The sequence below is a fragment of the Cynocephalus volans genome, chromosome 11 (genome assembly GCF_027409185.1).
Source record: "Cynocephalus volans isolate mCynVol1 chromosome 11, mCynVol1.pri, whole genome shotgun sequence".
In the NCBI taxonomy this organism is placed as follows: Eukaryota; Metazoa; Chordata; class Mammalia; order Dermoptera; family Cynocephalidae; genus Cynocephalus; species Cynocephalus volans.
The window spans coordinates 129,497,633-129,518,402 of NC_084470.1; the positions used below are offsets into that span (position 1 = coordinate 129,497,633).

At 34.7% G+C, this 20,770-nt stretch overlaps 1 protein-coding gene across 3 annotated transcripts in view; it reads left to right on the top strand.

The window, feature by feature from the left end:
- KCNT2 (potassium sodium-activated channel subfamily T member 2) overlaps positions 1–20,770 on the top strand; it is a 388,988-nt gene that overhangs the window by 238,960 nt on the left and 129,258 nt on the right. For 2 of the 3 annotated variants that reach the window (XM_063114556.1, XM_063114557.1), the window contains exon 15: positions 19,814–19,963. The exons of the other annotated variant lie outside the window; for it this stretch is intronic. In XM_063114556.1, coding sequence (XP_062970626.1) covers positions 19,814–19,963 — 150 coding nt within the window. The remainder of the gene's footprint in view (positions 1–19,813; positions 19,964–20,770) is intronic. 3 annotated transcript variants of the gene reach the window in all.

Here is a 20,770-nt window from a genome sequence, read left to right on the forward strand (position 1 = left end):
AAATCATGATTTGTAATAATAATATGCTTACAATAAATAATATTTTTTTAAAAGTCTCTCCTTGTCATCAGAAAATACCTGCCCTGCTTCAGGCTACCTCTTTCTATGTAGAAAGAAGGGAGAATGACAAAGAGGCAAACTGTTCCCAGATGTGGCTATTTAAAGCTTTCCGTGAAGTCCATTCATTGCATTTTAACATCTAATTGACCAGAACCATGTCACATGGTTACAAGTACATATAAAGCATCCAGAGACATCAAGTATTTTCAATTTCTAACTTCTTTAATAAAAAAAAGGCAAGGGAGGAGTGGTTTATGAAAGATTTTGGAGTAGCCAATACAATTTTTGTCATTCTGTCATAGAGCAGTAATTACTATTAGAAATTACATATAGTGATAAAACTGCTTTCTACTTTTGCAGTAGGGATGCAGCTATATTTTGCGTATTAGAATATGGGCTTGGTTCTAGTTATACCTGTTAGCAATGTAAATACTTTTAAATTTAAAAAATATGTATATGTATACACATGCAAAATATATACACATATTTATTTAGAATTGGATGTTTACTCTTTTTAAATCATCAGGTTATAATCATAGGAATGAATAAGTAAATTAAAGGATCTTAGCAGGGGTATATTGAATCCTGCAATTAACTGTAATAGCCTAATTTTTATATGTGAAGTACCATGAAGGCCATTGCTAGTCATTAAAGAGAGAGCTCAAATCAGGTGATGCAAATCCAGCACTATTAGAATAAGGAAATATTAAGTATATGTGTAGTATAGTTGTTATATTATTTTTTTTGCTAGTTACTCCATTATATTAGTTTTTAATATGTTATCTGTCAAAAAACCAAAACCAGGCATATTATTATTATTATAAAATGTATAATTCAGAAACTTCTCTCATTAAACTAGTTTCTAAAATCAGACTTCTTTGGGAAACACATGTCTCAATCACAAACAAAATTCCCTCTGTTTTGTAGTGTTTCTGCTGTATATGGAAATCATAAATATAGGGAGGACATGTAGCCTAGAGGAAGGAACACCAGTTTTAGCAGACAGAGATGTCTGAGTCACTAACTGTTTAACCCAACTAACACTGAGCCAATTACATGTCCCATTTAATTCTCTATAATTCCATATGGAAATTGAGATATTTTTAATGTAATCCATTCATTTATCAATTATTTATCGAGTGTTTGCTCTGTGACAGAACCATCCCAAGTGTTGTAGATATAGCAAAGAAACCAACAGAAAAATCCCTGACATCAGGGAGCTTTTGGTCTAATTGAGGAGACAGATAATAAGCAAAAATAAACAAGGAATGTATATATAATATTTCAGAAGACAATAGTGCTAAGGAGAAAAATGAAGTAGGAGAGGACAGTAGGGAGTGGAAGGATGTAGCAGTGGGTTTAATTTAAATGACCTGGTCATGTAAGACCTCATTAAGGAGCAAGTTAAGTTCGTGATCATGCAGATACCAGAGATATGAGTCTTCTAGGTAGAAGGAAAAGCAAAGACTCTGAGATGCGAGCACATCTGATGATCCAAGGAAGAGCAGGTAGACAAGTGTAGCTGGAGCAGAGTGAGGAAGGGATAAGGTAGTAACATTGTAGTAAAAAGTGAGATTTGAAAGGAAACGGGGAGCCAGGTCATGAAGGGTCTTCTGGGCCATTATGAGGCTGTTGGCTATCACTCTAAGAGGAGAAATCATTGAAAGTTTCTGAGCAGAGTAGTGATAAGACTTGACTTAAAGGGAAGCAAACATTTTGGCTTCTTGGTTGAGCAAAAACAGGAAACCAATTAAGAGATGATGGAATAATCCAAGCCAGAGAATTTAGTGTCTTGTACAAGGGTGGGAATGTGAAAGTGATGGAAAGTGCTCAGATTCTACATATATTTTTGAAGGTACTGCCGGGACTTGTTGACTGATGGCACGTGCGGTAGTACAGAAAGAGAAGAGTGTAGGATGATTGTGAAACTTTGGAGTGAGCAGCCAGAAGAACAGAATTGAGTTTTACCACAATACAGAAGACCACAGACAAGGAGTATTCTTATTTTTGGCATGTTAAGTTTAATAAACTTATTATACTTCCAAAAATTCTTCCAGTAAGAGGTCTGGAGGTGAAAGAGAAGTCAACACTAAAGATATAAATAAACATATAAACTTGGCTGTCATTTAAAGCCATGAAAGTGGGTGAAGTCAAGTCACAGGATAATTCTGAAGGTTATATAGCCATGACTGAATGTAGTAGGTGGCCTTTAGTGTTCCGATTGGTTCTGTTGACCTAAGTCAGTCAGATTCTATACAAGTCAAAACCAATCTTCCAACTCGGTGTCAAATTTAACACTGTGAGGGAGGCAGGAGAGATGTTTTCAAGACAAATCAGAAGATCCACAATCATGCTGTGTTTGTGATGGAGCGGAAACAGTCCCAGGCCTTGCACATGTGTATTTTATGCCTGAATCAGAATATTTCTGGGCCTATATCAAAATGTGGTCATTCTTATGGCTGTAAGATAATAAATGTTTGTAACTTTATTTACATATTTTTGGAACAATGACATTAATAAGCAAATACATATTAGAATGCTCCCAAGCAAGAAACAGTGATGGCAAATATCTTCCCTGTGGCCAAGCATTAAAGAAATTAAAATCAAATATGTTGAAAAAGATGAGTCAAATACATACAGTGTGGGACCTTTCTATTCTTAAGTGATATATTATTCAGCCATAGAAGATTTTTATAGAAGAAAGCCAAACTGAGTTATAAGAGGTATAAAACTCGCTTGTCTCCTAAAAGATACGTGTTTTAAGTTACTGTTTAGAAATTTATGTGGAAGAAACAAATTATAAAAGGAACTTAAATAAGATAAAGTTATATAAAGGCCTTAAATGAGATAAAATTATTTGAAAATGTAGCAGAATACATAAAGATTAATAAGAGATGGTATCAGAGAATACAATGGTTAAGTTATATAACTGTAAGCAAATAATAGTTGTTAGTACATACAGATAATGATAACACATCGTCCAAAGATATGTTGAAATAATTTCATTTTTGTTTATGGGACCAAAAACAAAAGAAGGCTTCAAATTCTAATCAATTGGCATATGATGCAATTATATATTTTAAGTATTTTGAACGGATGAACGGGTATAAGAATTCCAATGCTACATTCCTAAACATATATTAGAAGCAAGGGAAAGCAAATCTGCTTTTATATTTGAGGAGAAAAAAAATTTTAAGGTTGCAATTTTGTGAATATGTTTCTCAGGAGTGTTTATTTCATAAGAAACCCTTCATTAACTTACTGGGTAAGTATTTTATTTCCATCAATGGGATCAAACAGCAGATCTGGGTATTGCTGCAATGCTCTTTGTGAGATGAAAACTAACTTATAAACACTATTAAGTTTTGTCTGTTGTTTTCAAAGTAATTGTCTTTAAAAATGGAAGAAAAAAATAGAATACCAGATTTATATTTTTTCCTTAGCTTTCAAAGCTTTATACCCCTAATCCAGTGCAAAGTGTTTATAAAGTTATAAAGACGTGGTCTTATTCAACTTTCTATCATGAGCATTTAAACTGTAAGTGAATTTTAGGTTTTTTCAAGTAATTATTTCACCTGAGGTTGCTTAATAGTTTTGTGAAATCTGCAACCACAGTAAAAACATATTAAGCCAAAATGCAGTGCAATTAATTTGTGTGTGATGTGTAAGGAGAGGTTTTGGTTTTCATGCAATTGCCATATTTGTTTTCCAAGGCAAATGAATGTTTTTGGATGGCTTTTAGTATCTTTCCTGAAAAATCAAATTATGTACTCAAGGACGACTGAGAAATGCTAGGTTAAACATTATGTTTTTAACTTTTTTAAAACCTTTTTATTTGTACTAATTTTAGACTTACAGAAAAGTTGCAAAAATAGCACAAATAAACATACTCATTTTATATAAGCTTCCCCTAATACTTACACCTTTCTTAATCATAATGCAATTATCAAAATGAGGTCTTAACATTGGTACAGTACTATTGACTAAGTGATAAACCTCATTTGAATTTCATCATTTTTTCCATCAATGTGTATTTTTTGTTCCAGGACCCTAACCAAGATCCTGCATTGCATTTAGTTATTTCCCCTACCCTCCTCCAGTCTGGGAGAGTTCCTGTGGGTGATATTGGAATCAGTATAAGCTCATGACTTTTATTGCATATATACAAATAGTTAGATACAGAAGTATAGATACGTGTCTGCGTGTGTCTGTTAGTAAGTGTGCATATAATTCCTGGCTGTGTCTCTGCGAGAGCCTGGAAGCAATGGCATCCCAGCAGCAATGAGCACACTTAATGCTCAGATCTTGATAACTAAGCATCATTCTCCAGTGAAAAGGAACAGGATTCCTTGGAGTATAGTTTGATTCTAAGACTGGGGCAGGGAAATGCAGAGGATGAGCATGGAAAATCTTGTGGCGCCGGAAAGTAAGGAATTGCTCAGAATAGTATGAGAGCTTGCCAGAATGACACAAGAATCAACCAGGAGGAGTTTCTAATGGGCTAAGATGGAATAATTTGAGCAGCAAAATAAATAATGACAATATTACATTTTAACCCATCAAGTAAAAGAAATATCCAGGAGTCCATACTGATATAAACTTGACAATGGAATACATAAATAAATGGAAAAGAGATAGCTCCTTCTCATTGGAGAATTCCAATTAATAAACGTGGAAGAAAAGAGAAAGAATACAAGTCGACATTATGTAAACACGACAGTCACAATTATGATCCCCCAACGAGTGCTGATATTTGTGGATAGAAGTTTGTGGAGAAACAAAATAATGGTATGGCCTTGACATGTGGTCTCCTCAAGATGTTGAATGACTATGAAAGGAAAAATTAACTTTACAATGTAAAAACCCAACAGGAAACACCTTTACCAAGGATTCAAGATAAACAAATGAAAAAAACATGTCAGACATTATTCAACCCTTCAAGTGATGTAAGAAGGTTATAGCATAGTGTCTTTGGTATTCCTGCCAGCATTGTCTAGTCATGAGAAAGCATCAGACACATCCAGACTGAGAGAATCCCACAAAAGAACTGACCAATACTCTTCAAAATGGGAAGTTAGTAAAAGACAGGGAAAGATTGAGGAGTTGAAATGGTATTTTAAAGTATTTTAATCAGCTTAATTTAAGGGCATTTTAAATGTTTTTGGATAATATTTTGTCTAGAGGACTTCTCCCGGCAAAACTTTAAGAAAAAATATATTTTGAGGAAAGAAAGACCTAGGCAAATGACAGGCAAAGCAATGCTTTGTTGTACCCGACTGCCTTGAACCCATGTCCCAGGCAGGACTGCAGGGATCTGGACTGCACCATGCAGACGCCACCAGCATTTCTCTGACCATTAGGTCAGTGTCCTCAGATGAAAATTAGCTCTGAGCCCTCCCTTGCTTATTATACCCCAGCATCCACGGAGCCTCCAGTTTTTAACATTGTGATGAGAGAAAAGGAAAATCTAATGTCATCTACTATCACCAGCAAAAGGACCAAGAAAGATCACAAGGGAGGAAAGCAGGGAAGGAGGTACAGGAACAAAGGGGGACTGTTTCTCTCTTGAATCCTGGGCTTGTCACAGAGGCCAAGGGAATCAGCTGCCATGTGGGAGGAGGAAAAAGTTTCTTAAAAGTAATAGGGATTATAAATACCACACTGACTGCAAGAAAGAAAAAGGAAAGAAAGGCTGGGGGAGCATGCTCAGATGCGCTATATTTAGCTCCGTTGGAAGCTTCACACTCAGAAAACTGTGACTGAGGACTGTATTTTGTAATTGGGCAAATCTGGTTCAGTCACCCTGCTCCTGCAGGCGGATAAAAGAGTACCAGTGAGCTTGAGAGGCACCTTGATTTCCTTTTAGAGTGAAATACACACACACAATTTACACGATTGAAAGTTTTAATACGTTTGATTGCTATAAATCAGCTGATTGTCACTTCATATATAAAATTTGAACTTTATTTGATATCACTTTCCTAAATCTGAGCCTCTGTTTCCATTAATAGTTTACTGTGTGCTTTTCAGTGGTTTCATTTGGATTTGAAAGTGTGAACAGGCTTCTTTTCCACCCTCAATGTCACAAACCACTAACAACCTAGCGACTTTCCCACAGCAACAAGGCAGGGAAATGTCTTTTATCAAAGGCTGTGACTGGCTGCATAATGTTTCCATGCTGCCTTTGGTCTCATATAACTGCTCAGGTAGGTGGTATAGCCCTCCAACTATTCAGCTGCTGACAACAGCTGATGTCATCCTCTGGCCAGCTTCCTGGTGAGCCTTCAGCTCCATTGTAATGCTTGTTCTGAGGGCACGCATCTGCTGTGCTTACTATCTCACAGAGCTTTCTTGTGAATGGCCCCACTGGAATCCACCTACTTCTGAGTTACCTCTGACAGGCTGTCCAGTTATATCACTGATGTCTCCTCAGGCTCCCTCAGGTGACCTTTGAGGCTTATGCATTAGCTCATTAATGGACCATGAAAAATGTATATATAGATACCTTCTGTGCTAAACTCATCTCCATGTGTGTGCCTGTGTGTGAGTGGTGGGGGATGCCATGGTGACTCCCACCTGCCTGCATCAACTGATTCTTTTATCCTGCTTCATTCCTCAGCATAGGCTGCTGTTCAGCTAACTACAGTCTGGGAAGGAATATAGAACTTTCTGCTGCTCAGACTACATGGAAAAGTCTTTTTTCTATTTCTGTACTATATCCTTTCCTTCCTTTCCACTAGAGGGTGTGAATTTCACCGCACTGAGAAACTACACAATAGTTTCCACTTGTTCCCACCTTGCACTGATCTGCTCTAAACTACATGGGTTTTCTTGGCTGCAGTATTAATTTGCTAGGGCTGCCCCCAACAATTACTTTGCCACAAACAAATGCACAGGTTTGCTTAAACAGCAGAAATTTATTTTCTCATAGTTCTGGAGTCTGGAAGTTCTAGATCAATGTCTGGTGTCTCCTGAGACCTCTCTCCTTTGCTTGCAGATGGCTGCATTCTCGTTGTGTCTTCGCATTGTGTTTCCTCTGTGCACCCACATTTGGTGTCTTTTGTGTGCCCAGATTTCCTCTTATAAGGACACCAGTCAGATTGGATTAGGGTTCATCCTACCAATTTCATTTTAACTTAATCTTTCCTTAAAGGGGCTGTCCCCAAGTACAGTCACATTCTGAGGCATGGGGGTTAGGGCTTCAACCTATGAATTATGGGGGGGACACACTTCAGCCTATAACACCCGCGGAGGTCGGGGGCACCATGGGTTCATACTGGAAAACATCTACAAATTGTGATTGTTTCCATTATGCAAATACTTTTGCTGGTTCCACAGAAGCTTGCTTCTTTGGTGATGGAAATTAAGAAAGATGATATCGTCCGTAAGAGGGCTCTTCAGAAAGCTCATGAAAAGATTTCTATTACCTTTTAATTCTGTTTTTCCACAGATTTTTTGAAGTATCCTCATATATCCCTAATGGTCCTTTTTCCTTTTCTTCCGTGGCAAACAAACAAACAAACAAACAAAACCCAAACTGCTACAAGATGAGATATTAATGGAGGTAATCACAAGAAAGAAAATGATGCACTTCTTAAACTTATTCTTATTTTTCTTTTATATAAGCTAATGTGTACTGAAAATCTCCACAGAAAGGCATCTTATTAGGTGTATCCAAAAATGTATTTGACTACCTGAGAAATGCTTTCCTAAGCACACTCATTAAAATATCAACCGGAACAATATTCTATTCAACATATTTTGAGAAATCTGGATGCTGCTCTAGTCTGGTAATGCTCTGCATAGAAAGCCTTTAATAGCTCAGCATGCATTATCAAATTAGATCTAAATATTTCCATTTTATTTCCTTAAGGCTCTCTTTTCTCTAGTGCTAATTTATTTTTGTATCCTTATTTCCCATGATTCTGTTATATAGCATGTTCTCCAAATAACATGATCCTAAATATACTTTGTGGTTTCCTCATTCTACATCTTTTTTTAAATGCTGTTCCCGCTGCCTTGAATTCATTTCTTCTGAGTTCCTAAAAGATTGTGTTAAATCAAAAATTCCATCTCCTCATGTATATTTTTAAACTCCTCAATTTAATGTGATTCCTTTCTTCTCTGAATTCACATAGAATTATATTATATTCTGCCAGAGCATGTCGTATGGTCCTTTTGTGTATTTATTTATTTATTTTTCCTATTTACTAGGCTGTAATTTTGTTTGCAGTAGAGAACACATCTTACCTATCCTTAAACCTTCTGTTTCATTTTTCACAACATAGATGCTCAATAAACATTAGCTAAATAAATGAAGTAAAGGATGTATTGAAGATGATTCATTTAGGCTTTTGGTTCAAAGTAGTTTATGAACCATATGCATGTACCTGCTCTCCATCATGATTCTCTATTTAAATTATGACAAAGAAATAAAAAATCATAAGCTTATATCAATGAAAAAAAAGAAGTGGAAGGGGTGAGAGATTTCATTGAATTTCTGAGAGATGGAAAATAAATAAAGGAATGTTTTCTGATGAAACCCTTAGCCCAGGATATGTTTAGAGGATGATGCAGCTGGACAAAGTGACAGCCCTCAGTGAGGCTCTGGGTGCAAGATTCCCAGAAAAAGAGTGCAAAGACTAATTAAAGTTCTGTGTACAGAACAACGAGTTACCCTTCTTCCATTCACCACAGTACAACTTCCCTGCAATTAAGTCTATTGAGATATTTACCACTGGGAAAAATCAGATTTTTTCTAAAATAATTTAAATAAAATGTCTGAAGTATATGTTAGCAGATAATTTGAAGTTGGGGTCCAACCCTCTGTATAATCTGGTACTTGGGGAGCCCTGGACTGAATACCTTGATCCCTTCTTGCTCACTGTGAGGTGAAACCTGCCATTCAACAAATCATATTCATGGACAAAGGAGTCCATTTAACATCCCTAAATCTCATATTCAAAATATTGAAATACGGCTCTTGTTATTTGCATAATATCAGCATGCAGGATGAAATGAGGGGAATATATCTAGTCAGAAAAAGAATGACTACTTCTATTTGTACTGGAATTGTTTGGGGTCTCTAGGGAAGGTTGGGTCTTATCTATACTCACCACTATTAACAGATTTTTTTTAAAAGTCAAAACAAAGATTTGAACAGAGAATCAAATATATAGCTTGGAAACAAGGAGAGTTTTAGTCACTGGGAATAAAAATACATTTAAAAGAGATCAAATGTATATTTGCAAAGTAGATAAGTATACATAATTGTTCGGAAGAATATTGAAGGATTATAAAAGAGTGCTGATAATTGTTCAAAGGAATAAAATGCTATAGGTTTTTTTGGTTATAGAGTTTTTAATTTTCAGAATACTTAACTTCAATTTCTGTTGAATATGATTCTGGAGGAGCTGATTTTCTCTTCAATATTAAGGAGGAGTAATAGCTTAAAATAATTGTAACTAAACTATTATTCTCAGGAAAATTCATAAAGAACAGTAGTTGTGGTGGAGAAATAGAAAGTAAAGACCTATTGAAATTAGAAAAGTGATTGCTGAAATTAAAAAAAATGAACTCTACTGCAACAATCATAATAATGTAATCACCGCTCGTGTGTTTTCTACTTTTAATTTGAAGCCCTGGGCTTTTTTTACAGCCAGAAAACAAAATACAAATATTTACAACTTCAACAATGTAAAATACCTATACAACAAATAAAAAAACTTGGGAGTAAATGTAGGGAGAAGAAGTGGAAGAGAAGAGGGGGGCAAATTTCATTCTTAGCTTACAAAATGGAAAATCAAGATTACATCTAAAGTTAGTGCAATAGCATTTTAAGTATATTAAGTTAAAAAGTAATAAGTAGATCTGAGGTTGAGACTTAACAACCAAGGAACCAAATTGTGCTAGTAGATAGGTTTTATTTGGCTACCAATATGGTATAAACAATTTTTTTGTTTTCTTTGACTTTGCCTTTCAGTGGACATGCAATAACCAAGTCACCTCAAGTCTGAAAACTCCTTATTGTCTTACATCTGACCTGATTCACATATTTACTTTACTAAACTTGTTCTACAGACACTGAAATTGCAGAGCACTACAAAAGAGGAATTTTTAAAAAGCAATATGATTATATGAGCATCTCTGGGGGAATCCATTGTGAAATAAATTTTTTCTCTCATGTTTCACAGAAGGAGGTCAATAGATAATAGCTGCTTAATAACATATTATTAAGATATACCTTAAAACTCTTTGAATTAAGCTTAGAATTTGGAAGCATTTTTTAAATTATCTTTGGTAAAGATTTAAGCTATGAATGAGGTAAAATGGTAAAAATAACATTCAATCAAGAGTTGAAATATTGTTTTGGTTTGGTCATTTATTCTGCAAGTAGTAATCACATGCATTAATACAGTGCAAGACACTGTGTTAGGAGTTTGGAAAATACAAACATGAGAACATCGTGATTAGAAATAAGACCAATAGTCTATTATCAGACTGATGAATAGACTATTGGTCTGATTTGTGATCAGCACAGGATAGCACACAATTTAAACATTGCTTATAGGAGAATAAAAATGCTATCGATTTTTGGGTGTTGGTTTTGTATCCTGCAACATTACTGAAAATTTTAATCAGCTCTAAGAGTTTTTTGGTAGAATCTTTAGGTTTCTCTATATATAGGATCATGCCAACTGCAAAAACAGGGACAGTTTGACTTTGACTTTTCCAATCTGGATGCCTTTTATTTCTTTCTCTTGCCTGATTGCTCTTGCTAGCATTTCTAACACTATGTTAAATAGGAATGGTAATAGTGGGCATCTTTGCCTTGTTCCTGTTTTTAAGGCAAAGGCTTTCAGCTTTTCACCAGTTAGGCTGATATTGGTGCTGGGTTTGTAGTATATCGCTTTTACTGTGTTGAGATACTTCTCTTCTATACCTAATTTGCTGAGAGTATCATGCAGGTATGTTAAATTTTGCCAATTTTTTTTTTTTTTTTTTTTTTTAGCAACTATTGAGATAATCATTTGGGTTTTTTCCTTGATTTTGTTGATGTGATATGTAACATTCATTGACTTGCATATGTTAAACCATCATTGTCCCCCTGGGATGAATCCCACTTGATCATGTTATATAATTTTTTTTGATGTGTTGCTGTATTCTGATTGCTAGTATTTTATTGAGAATTTTAGCATCTCTGTTCATCAAAGATATTGGCTTGTAGTTTTCTTTTTTTACTGTATCTTTGTCTGGTTTTGGTATCAAGGTGATATTGGGTTAGCAGAAAAAGAAATCAAGAAAATAAGCCCATTTACAATAATTAAAAAAAAAAAAAACCTAGGAATCAATTTAACCAAGGAGGTGAAAGATCTCTACAATCAGAACTACAAATCATGACTGAAAGAAAGAAATTAAAGAAGATGAAAAATGATGGACAGATATTCCATGCTGTTGGATTGGAAGAATCAACATTGTGAGAATGTCCGTACTACCCAAAGTAATCTACAGATTCAATGCATTTCCCATCAAAATACCAATGACATTCTTCACAGAAAATAGAAAAAACAATCCTAACATTCATTTGAACAACAAAAGACTTTAAATATCCAAAGCAATCCTGAGGAAAAAAAATAAAATAAAGCTGCAGGCATAACTCTACCAAGCTAAAGTAAACAAAACAGCATGGCACTGGCATAAAAATAGACATTCAGACCAATGGAACAGAATAGAGAACATAGAAGTCCACTCACAGACCTACAACTAACTGATCTTTGACAAAAGAAACAAGAATATACGTTGGGGAAAAGATTGCTTCTTCAATAAATGGTGCTGGTAAAATTGGATTTCCGTGTGTAGAAGAATAAAACTAGAACTGCACCTCTTGCCATATAACAAAATCAACTCAAAATGGACTAAATACTTAAGTATAAGACTTGAAACTATAAAACTTCTAAAGAAAAACATAGGGGAAATACTACAGGAAATAGGACTGGGCAAAGACTTTATGAATAGGACCCCAAAAGCACCAACAACAAAAGAAAAAATAAATAGATAGGATTATATCAAAATAAAAAGGTTCTGCACAGCAAAGGAAACAACAGAGTGAAAAGATAACCTATAGAATGAGAGAAAATATTTGTAAACTATGCATCTGACAGGGAGTATTATCCAGAATATGCAAGGAACTCAAACAGCTACACAGCTACAAAAAACCAAATAACCCAATTTAAAAAGTGGGCAAAGGAGCTGAACAGACATGTTTTGAAGGAAGACATACAGATTAATATTTATAACTTTCCTGGAGAATTTCCTGTGATGTTCTAAACTAGAGGTACAGATACAAGTATACTTCAAAAAGTTCACGGAAAAATGGAATGGAACGTTAATACAATCTTTCCGTGAACTTTTTGAAGACCCCTCATGTAGCAATATACTGTAAGTGCACAGGGCGTAAAGCAGTTGAACAGAAGCTCAGCACGTGGTAGTTCATAAGCAAGCGGTTGCTGATCTGAGAGATGGGGAGGAATGTGCATTTTAGATATAAAATTTTATTAATGCTGAAGTAGAACAGTTTAAAATCAGTGAGATATGGCTTAATTTAATGATGGAGTTAAAGAGCAGAGAACCCAGTTTCATTATGACAAATGATTTTGGTTTCTTACGTGACAGTTTAAAAAGTAGATGAAAAGTCTTAACAGAATTTTAGGATTTTTTTTGAGGGGGGAGACAATAATTAAAGGGAATTCAATGGGCACTTCAAATAAACCACACTGGAGTTATTGAAGGAGAAACCAACTTTTAAGGGCAGTGATTTGGGGCCACCTTCATGTTCAATGAACCTTCCAGATTTAACTTTTGAGCTCTCTTTTTAAACCTCTATCTTAAATAAATACCTTTCAAAATGCTGTTTATCGTTTATGTTCATTTTTAATAATGCTTGCAAACTAGGTAGCATGTCTTTCTCTCCACTTTCAGCAGCAATTTTTCTTATCCTGAGAACAGCAAACAGTTTTCCGGTTCCATCTAGTGGTAGAAAATTGATTGTCATGCTCTATATTGTGTCTGCGCTTTTAATCTTAAAACTCAGATTTCTATTCTGATGTCTGATGACATTAGAAGCCGGGAAGTTCTGCTATTCAAGAAGAAGATACATAGCTTCTTCCTGGTAGACTGAAGTGTCTCATTCTGGTTTTATTACTTTTTCTATCTAGAGTTCTTTAATACTTTTCTTTCTAGATAAGATAACCCTACATCTGTACAGTCAGTTCTATTTGGAGACTAGCAAGAAAAAATGTTCATACAAAACTATGTGTTATCTGTTTATTTTGTAACCTCACCTGTTTTGGAAGCTTCTGTGCACCCAGGTATACCCTCCATGTTTCCAAAGACACAGGCTACAGTTTGTCAAAATTATTTCTTTGACCTACAGTGATTAAACTATAGATTCCTAACACTGATAGTAAAGGCAAAATTGTAATACCATTTAAATATTCTATTTTTTCCTTCTTTTCAATTTTTTTTTATCATTACACAATGTAAACATTTAGCAAAATTTGAGATCATCATGAGTTAGTGTAATTCATGTGTGTTTGCAGAAAAGCATCCCCTGTGAACTCTATAAACAACTAACTGGAACAAAGCTGAAATTATTTTCATAAAGTAGGGAACCACATCAAGTGCATTGATTTTATTTAGATTTAAATATTTTGGTCCTTTGTTTTAGAAGTTGTTAAAATGTGCTCTCAATCAAAATAATGAGTTAATAAATAAATTTCTTATCTTTTTAAAAATAGAATATTAGTAAAGATTTTTCAAAATTAACTCATTCAACTTATTTACTTTATTCAAGTGTAAACTAATGGTATCTTTTGTCCTAAGGCAAAAATTTTTACTGTTATATGTGAAGCCGTTTATTAGATAGTGAAGAATGGATTTTATATCAGAGATATCTTATGACAAGGTGCTTGTTATTCCCATTGATGTGAAAATAACTTAGTTTGATAATAAAAATAAGTATGTAAAAGCAACTAGTATGACAATTTCTGTCAATTTGATAAATCTGAAACTGATTATTTATCATATATTTAACTACATTATTTTGAACTGAAGAGAATAGAATATACTAGCAAACTAAATCCAACGATTACAATGCAAAGGTGTTTAAGACAAGAAATACAATGCTGTGAAAGAGGAAATGTAGTTATTCTCACTAATGACTACATTTTACAGGTTTAAAGGCAGCGTCTCTCAACTCCAAGGTTGCTCTTTAGGTTACCTTAGTGTGATGGTATTCTTATATGCATAAAAGAATATGAAAGTTAAAAAACAAATTTTACTTTCTAACGTTTATTAGTCTGAGTTTCACAAAAAAATACAGCTTCATAAAAAAATTGAACGCTGTCATTAGAATAAGTTTTTATGCTGTTTTTTTAAATGCAAACTACATTACTGAGCAGGGTAGTTCAGCACATTTCTGAAATAAGAACAGAGTGTGTATTATAATAAGGTTTCAACATATTGTATCTGCAACAGAAAATTTTACTTAAATCCTTTATAAAAGTCTTTCTTTGGTTAAATTTGACGTGGGGAAACGTTTCAAACCAAAGGCATGTAACATCTTTTTTACTGCTTCCGGAAGTCTGTATTAAAATACACTTCTGCAAAGAGCAGACCGAAGTCCAGCCCTTGTTCCACTTGGCTGATGGCACAAAGCACAGGAGACTGGTATGTGAGTTAATTGGCTCTCTGGCAATAAATACTCATTTGCCTTGAAGATGGGATCATGGACTAATGAGGACTGTGCAACTTGTGTTTGAAAGAAAAATAAAATCCGTTGTTGACATTAATTTATGTACGCTCCAATAGTTACCTAGAAGAAATAATATTTGTAACTTGGGAACAATTAGCAGAATAAAGCAATCATACTTTTTTTTTTTTTTTTTTTTTTTAACGATATCGACTGTGTTGAGTGGGACTGTCATATTGTTCCAAGACTGGCGATTATAACCCAAACTAAGTATGAAGAAAAGTCAGATATCCCATTTTCGGTAAAAAGAGACAATCAAAAGAGAGGCACAAGTAGAGGGGCACAGCGCATGTGCATCCACCCCTGGCCTGGCCGCTCGAGATGTGGTTCAAAAAATTACCTGTTTCTCGTGGAGAATACGATGTCTGCCGGAAGTGGAACGAGCATCTCACTCCCTCGTTAAACATCTGCCTAGGTGGTTTTCTGGATTATTCGAACATAAGGAAAAATGAGAGAGAGACGGCAGGGCAGGGAGCAGAGAGAGCTGCAGAGCAGCCCGCACTCCCGTGCACGCGTTTCCTGCAGCCCAGTGGATGACTTGGAAAAGATTGGAGCTCTCTTTCTACTACCCCTCCTGGGCTCACCCCTGACTTCACACAGAGCATATTCATGTCCCTGGGATAGCCAGCATATGGAAATCTTCTTCATAAAGAACATTGATGATAATTAAAGTTAGTCCAGAGAGTGACAACAGCCCAGAGAGAACAAGCCTGAGATGGTAAGACTGGAGATTCAAACCAGATGGGCCAGCTTCACTTGAATGGAACTTGAACACGATCAGACAGAAATCAGATCTGCCCAAAACATCATTACAAGACAGGAATGAGAGATTTGAAATTGCATGGCTGGAGCCTGCAAAGGCTTGACGTGGAGTTTGTAATTTATTGACTTCACTAAACTTTTTCTTTTTTCCTTTCTCCTAAGCAGTTTTTATCACCTTTTTTTTTCTTTACAATTTTTTTTTCTTTTACATTTTTTCTTACTAAGAAATTTGGTTAGGGTCTAAAATGCAGAGAATAACAGACACAAGTTTCTTTTCCTTCTAGGCTGTCCCATCAAAGTTTCTCTAAGGCTGTCATGACTATGGTACTGGGTGCATGAATGCTGAATATGCTCCTTTATTCAGGGGAAATACAGACTAAGGGATTCTTTCAAATATCAAGCATATACTGTTATTGTGTACACCATTTATTTTCTTATTAGAATATTTTATTTTCATATTCCTACCCTTTTTTCTTTATTATCCTATTAACATCTTTACAAAAAGCTGTAGCTTTCAATTATTTTTAAAATGAAAGTGGACATAAACCTGAAGAGGAAGGATTCTTTGCTGTTCAGTTTTCAGTCAATATGGTAGAACGGCCTTATAAGGGTATGAGATACACAAAAGACTGTACTTTATTACAGGTTAGTGTATACTTCAGGGTTAACAGTAAGTAAATACAGAAGCCGATTATTTTCCCTAAATATTTGTTTGATTGGTGTGAACACATCTTAAGTCTTCATTAAATGGCTTTTCATAATTTTCACTAAGCTTTCCATTCTGTGATTTTTGCCCCAAATATCTTTTGTGTTTTTACTACTGCTGTTCTTACCTAGTTATAACATTCAGATGGTATAATGTTAACTTCATTTTATGTCCACTAATGATTATGAAACTCAGTGAGGATTTTTTTTTTTAACCTTAATTCTAATGGCAAGTTCATCATAGGTAAAGTAATTTGTTAGATCTAAAAAAATTATTCTGGTGAAGGAGAAAGAAATTATATCATTAGAAAAGCAGCACATTTCATAATTGAGCATGAAGAACATTGTTAGATTATTCTTTGTTCGTTTAACAAAACACTTATTAAGCATGTACTCTGTGTCAGAATGGATGTCACATCTTGGGGATGTAGTGGCAAATAAGACATGATCCCTTTCCTCATGGAACTTATTTCACAGGGAAGCAAGACACTAAGAATTGATTAATACAATTTTATATTATAGTAGTATGAAAGAGGAAGTGCACTACTGCAGAGCTGAGGAAGTCGTGATTAAGCTGAGGGTCAAGGAATGAATGGGCCATCGGGACGGAGGAAACAGTGCTGTGAAAAAGCCTAGACACAGAGAGCCTCTTGTTTAGGGAAAATTAAAGACCGTTTATGGCTAGAGCGCATGAGCATAAGAAGACAGAAGTAATACAGGAAAACTGAAAGACAGTCAGAGAATAGGTCAGGAGGGCCTTGTAATGATGATTTGAAAAAAAAAAAAACCTTATAAAATGAAAGGAGGAAGCCCTATCAACATTTTTAATGGAAGAGCGACATGAGGTGATTTGAGATTTTGAAATTTGCTCTTGTTACAGCACAATAAATGGATTGTAAGGGCATTCACTGGAGGCAAGGAGGTGATTTAGGACTGTTTTAAAAGTGTAAGAATTGATGCTAGAGAGAAAGGGATAAACAAATAGATGAGTTCAAGAGACACTCGAGTGATAGATCTAAAGGATTTTCTTGCATAAAAGGTTTGGAAGTATATTATCTATTTATTTATGTGGTTATTTCCCCATCATTCAAAAACAACCTTGTATTAATTCTACCCAGATACGAAAAAAGGAGATAATAAGAAAAATATAAAATTTGGGTAGGATGGGAATTTGAAGACAAATGAAAGTCTCTTACAGGAAAAATGACTTATTACCTATTAGAAACTTTTGTAGAAATCCTACTGAAACAAAATGCTGAAAAAACAATGCTTTCTGAGGTGAAATGTACCAATATAAAATAGCAAGACAGCAAGCAAATGATTTAAGGAAATTCATCTGAACTGTCCTTGTCAGACCCCATTTATTTCTGTTCCCCTTCAAGTTACCTCATTGTATTCCTACTTCAGTTCCTGGAATTGGATTTATGATTCTCTTGAATAGCTTTTAGTGCCCTTGCATGACAGTCATTTATCCCATGCTGCCTTTGGATCTCAAACAAACCGTGATGGATTACTGGCGCCTTTTCTTACAGTTCCAGCCCTTAAGATGGCTTCTGATTTTGCCAAGTACCATCTTGCCAAAGAGTAACGCCATACACAACAAATATAACTTTATTTTTGTTTGCCAAAGGAAGTTTCCTGCACCGGGGACAATCATTATTAGGACATAGTTAGACATAGCCAATGTGCATTCAATTGTGTTTTGTCAAAAGTGTTTTGTTTTATTTTGTTTTTCTATTTTGAAAAATATATTAACATTATGGAAGAAGAGGTGAGGTTTTAGAAGCATTTATTGTTTGGTAAGTTGACTGGGCATGTTGAAAGTGGCTCCAGAATTTAGCAACGAGGAAGATACAACAGTAAAATAAGAATGGCAGCTAACATGTACTGAGTGCTTTCTATGATTCCAGTCTCTTAAGTGATTTCTTTGTGTTAGTTCATTTTATTTAACCCAATGAAGCTGATACTGTTTTTCACAGAAGAGATAAAGAATCACTGAGAAGTTAAATAACTCACCGAAGATTGCACATTTGGGATTCAGATGAGACAATCAGAAGCATAAGAAGAACCGAGGAGCAAGTAGAACACGCCTTGAGAATATATGATTTTTTTAACTTACTGACACTTCGAAAATGTTGATATATATGTTATCTCTCTAGTAATACTTTGGACAATATTCAGAGTTTAAAATGGCTTTTAAAATCCTAAACATGGTAGCTACAACTTGTCATCTGCGTTCATCCATTAAGAATCCATACAGATTATGATGAAATATTTTGATTTTTGAATATTTATCATTTTTCTTCTAGGATGTCTATTTCTTATACTTGTAAAGTTCATAAGCTTTATTCAGCAAGAGTAAATGAATTTATTGTTAAAAAATGGGGCAAAAGAGGTATTTATACCTTCATTATGAATTTCTCATAAATTGAATTTTTAATATTTTTCTAAGACTACTTAGTTAGGAGGGCCAAAGGAGAGCATTCCAGAACAAAAGAAATGTGGTAAACTTATTTTCTTTTGAAAATACTTTCGAGAATCTCTGTTGGAGACTGTCGTTGTTAGCTCAGGATGCTATTACAAGTTACCATAGACTGGGTGATATAGAAACAACAGAAATTTACTTCTCACAGTCCTGGAGCCTGGAAGCCTGATATCTAGGTGCCAACATGGTAGGGTCCTTGTGAGGGCCGTCCTCTGGACTGCTGACTCCTTGCCGTAGTCTCTCATGGTAGAAAAAGTGGTAGTCAGCTCTTTGGCTTATTTTAAATAAGGGGTCCACCCTCATAACCTAATTACCTCTCTAAGACCCCACTTCCAAGTGCCAACCTTTGGGATTAGGGTTTCAACATATGCATTTGGGGGGTACACAAACATTCGCTCCACTGTAGAGACCCTTACTGTTATTACAAATTGTCTTTTCTTAACTGCTACACAAGTAGAAAAGAGCCATTGCTATGATATGAACAGAAATGAAGAATACATTTTCTATAATATCAAATTGATAAATTGAAATAGATATGTTTAGAATTTTAAATACAAATAAAATATCTGCAGACGCAGAGCAGGTATCATATATGAGGTAAAGCTGGCCATATTATGGAGTCTGTAACATACGTATTATATGTAGGATGTGCATTACAGCATACTCGTACATAAAGAGAGGCTAAAAATCAGATGTCGTATCTCACTGATTCATGGTCAGAGTAAATGCTGTCATTAGCTGGATCATGGGGAAAAAAACCCACTTCTAGGAATCTGGCATTCCTAAAGCTTATACATATAGTGCTAATTTCAAAATTTTTGCAGGGACTCTTGCGTGTAATCATTCAGAGTTCAGAGCACCATGCAGATACTTCTTAAATTATGCTTGCCAGTTCTTACAGATGGGAAACAGTTGTGTGACAACTGGTTTTTAACCACATTCACTGTGTTTTTCTTTGTGTGTGTGTGTATGTGTGTGTGCTTTTGTTGCAGAGAAGGCCAGCAATCACCAGAACAGTGGCAGAAGATGTATGGTAGATGCTCGGGGAACGAAGTCTATCACATCGTTTTGGAAGAAAGTACATTTTTTGCTGAATATGAAGGAAAGAGTTTTACATATGCCTCTTTCCATGCACACAAAAAGTATGTTTCTGCTTCCAGAGCGGAATTAAACTATCATTCAGTCAATGAATTCATTTAAACACAGTTTTCTAAAATGCAGCCCATATTGGTGGTCATGATTTTCAAGTTTTCTGAATGATTATTGAAACATTTGAACTCTGCCCTCTGCATAGTCTATACAAGTTAAGATCATCAGGAGTAATTTATAATTTCATAGGAATTCTTGCTTTAGCAACTGTTAAACTCTCATTTGTAAATATTTTAGTCCATTATGAATTCAGACAGATGGATTTATTTTCAAATATTTATCTGAGCTATTTATGTGAGTAAATGTGGTTGAAAAGAATTCACAAACACATGAAACTTAATTTTCTTTACACATCTAAAATTTAAAGTGTTGATTAAAATTTTAAACAAAGTAATAATAATATTTATAAAAACCATGCATTAAAAAAACCCTGAAGGTGGCGTTTGCTTTGGCCAGAGAAATAAGTTAAAAAATAAATAATACTTCCTTCTAATTCTAACATGGAACATTATTTTTTCCTTTGTTTTTGAGAAAAATTGTTTTCTATGAAATAAAAATATGTGTGTATTATGAAAATACACATAATCTGTATTATAAATATATTAATATAACATATTTGGGGTATTTACAATGTATCTATTGTATGCCACAAATCTAGTATTTATTGCATTCTACTTCGGATCTCAATATGATTCTGTTTGTACATATACTTTTGCTGTTTAAAAATATTTTTAAACATAATTTATTTTATAATACTTTAAGACATATTGAAGTAAAAATATTCAGAATAATTTGTGTTT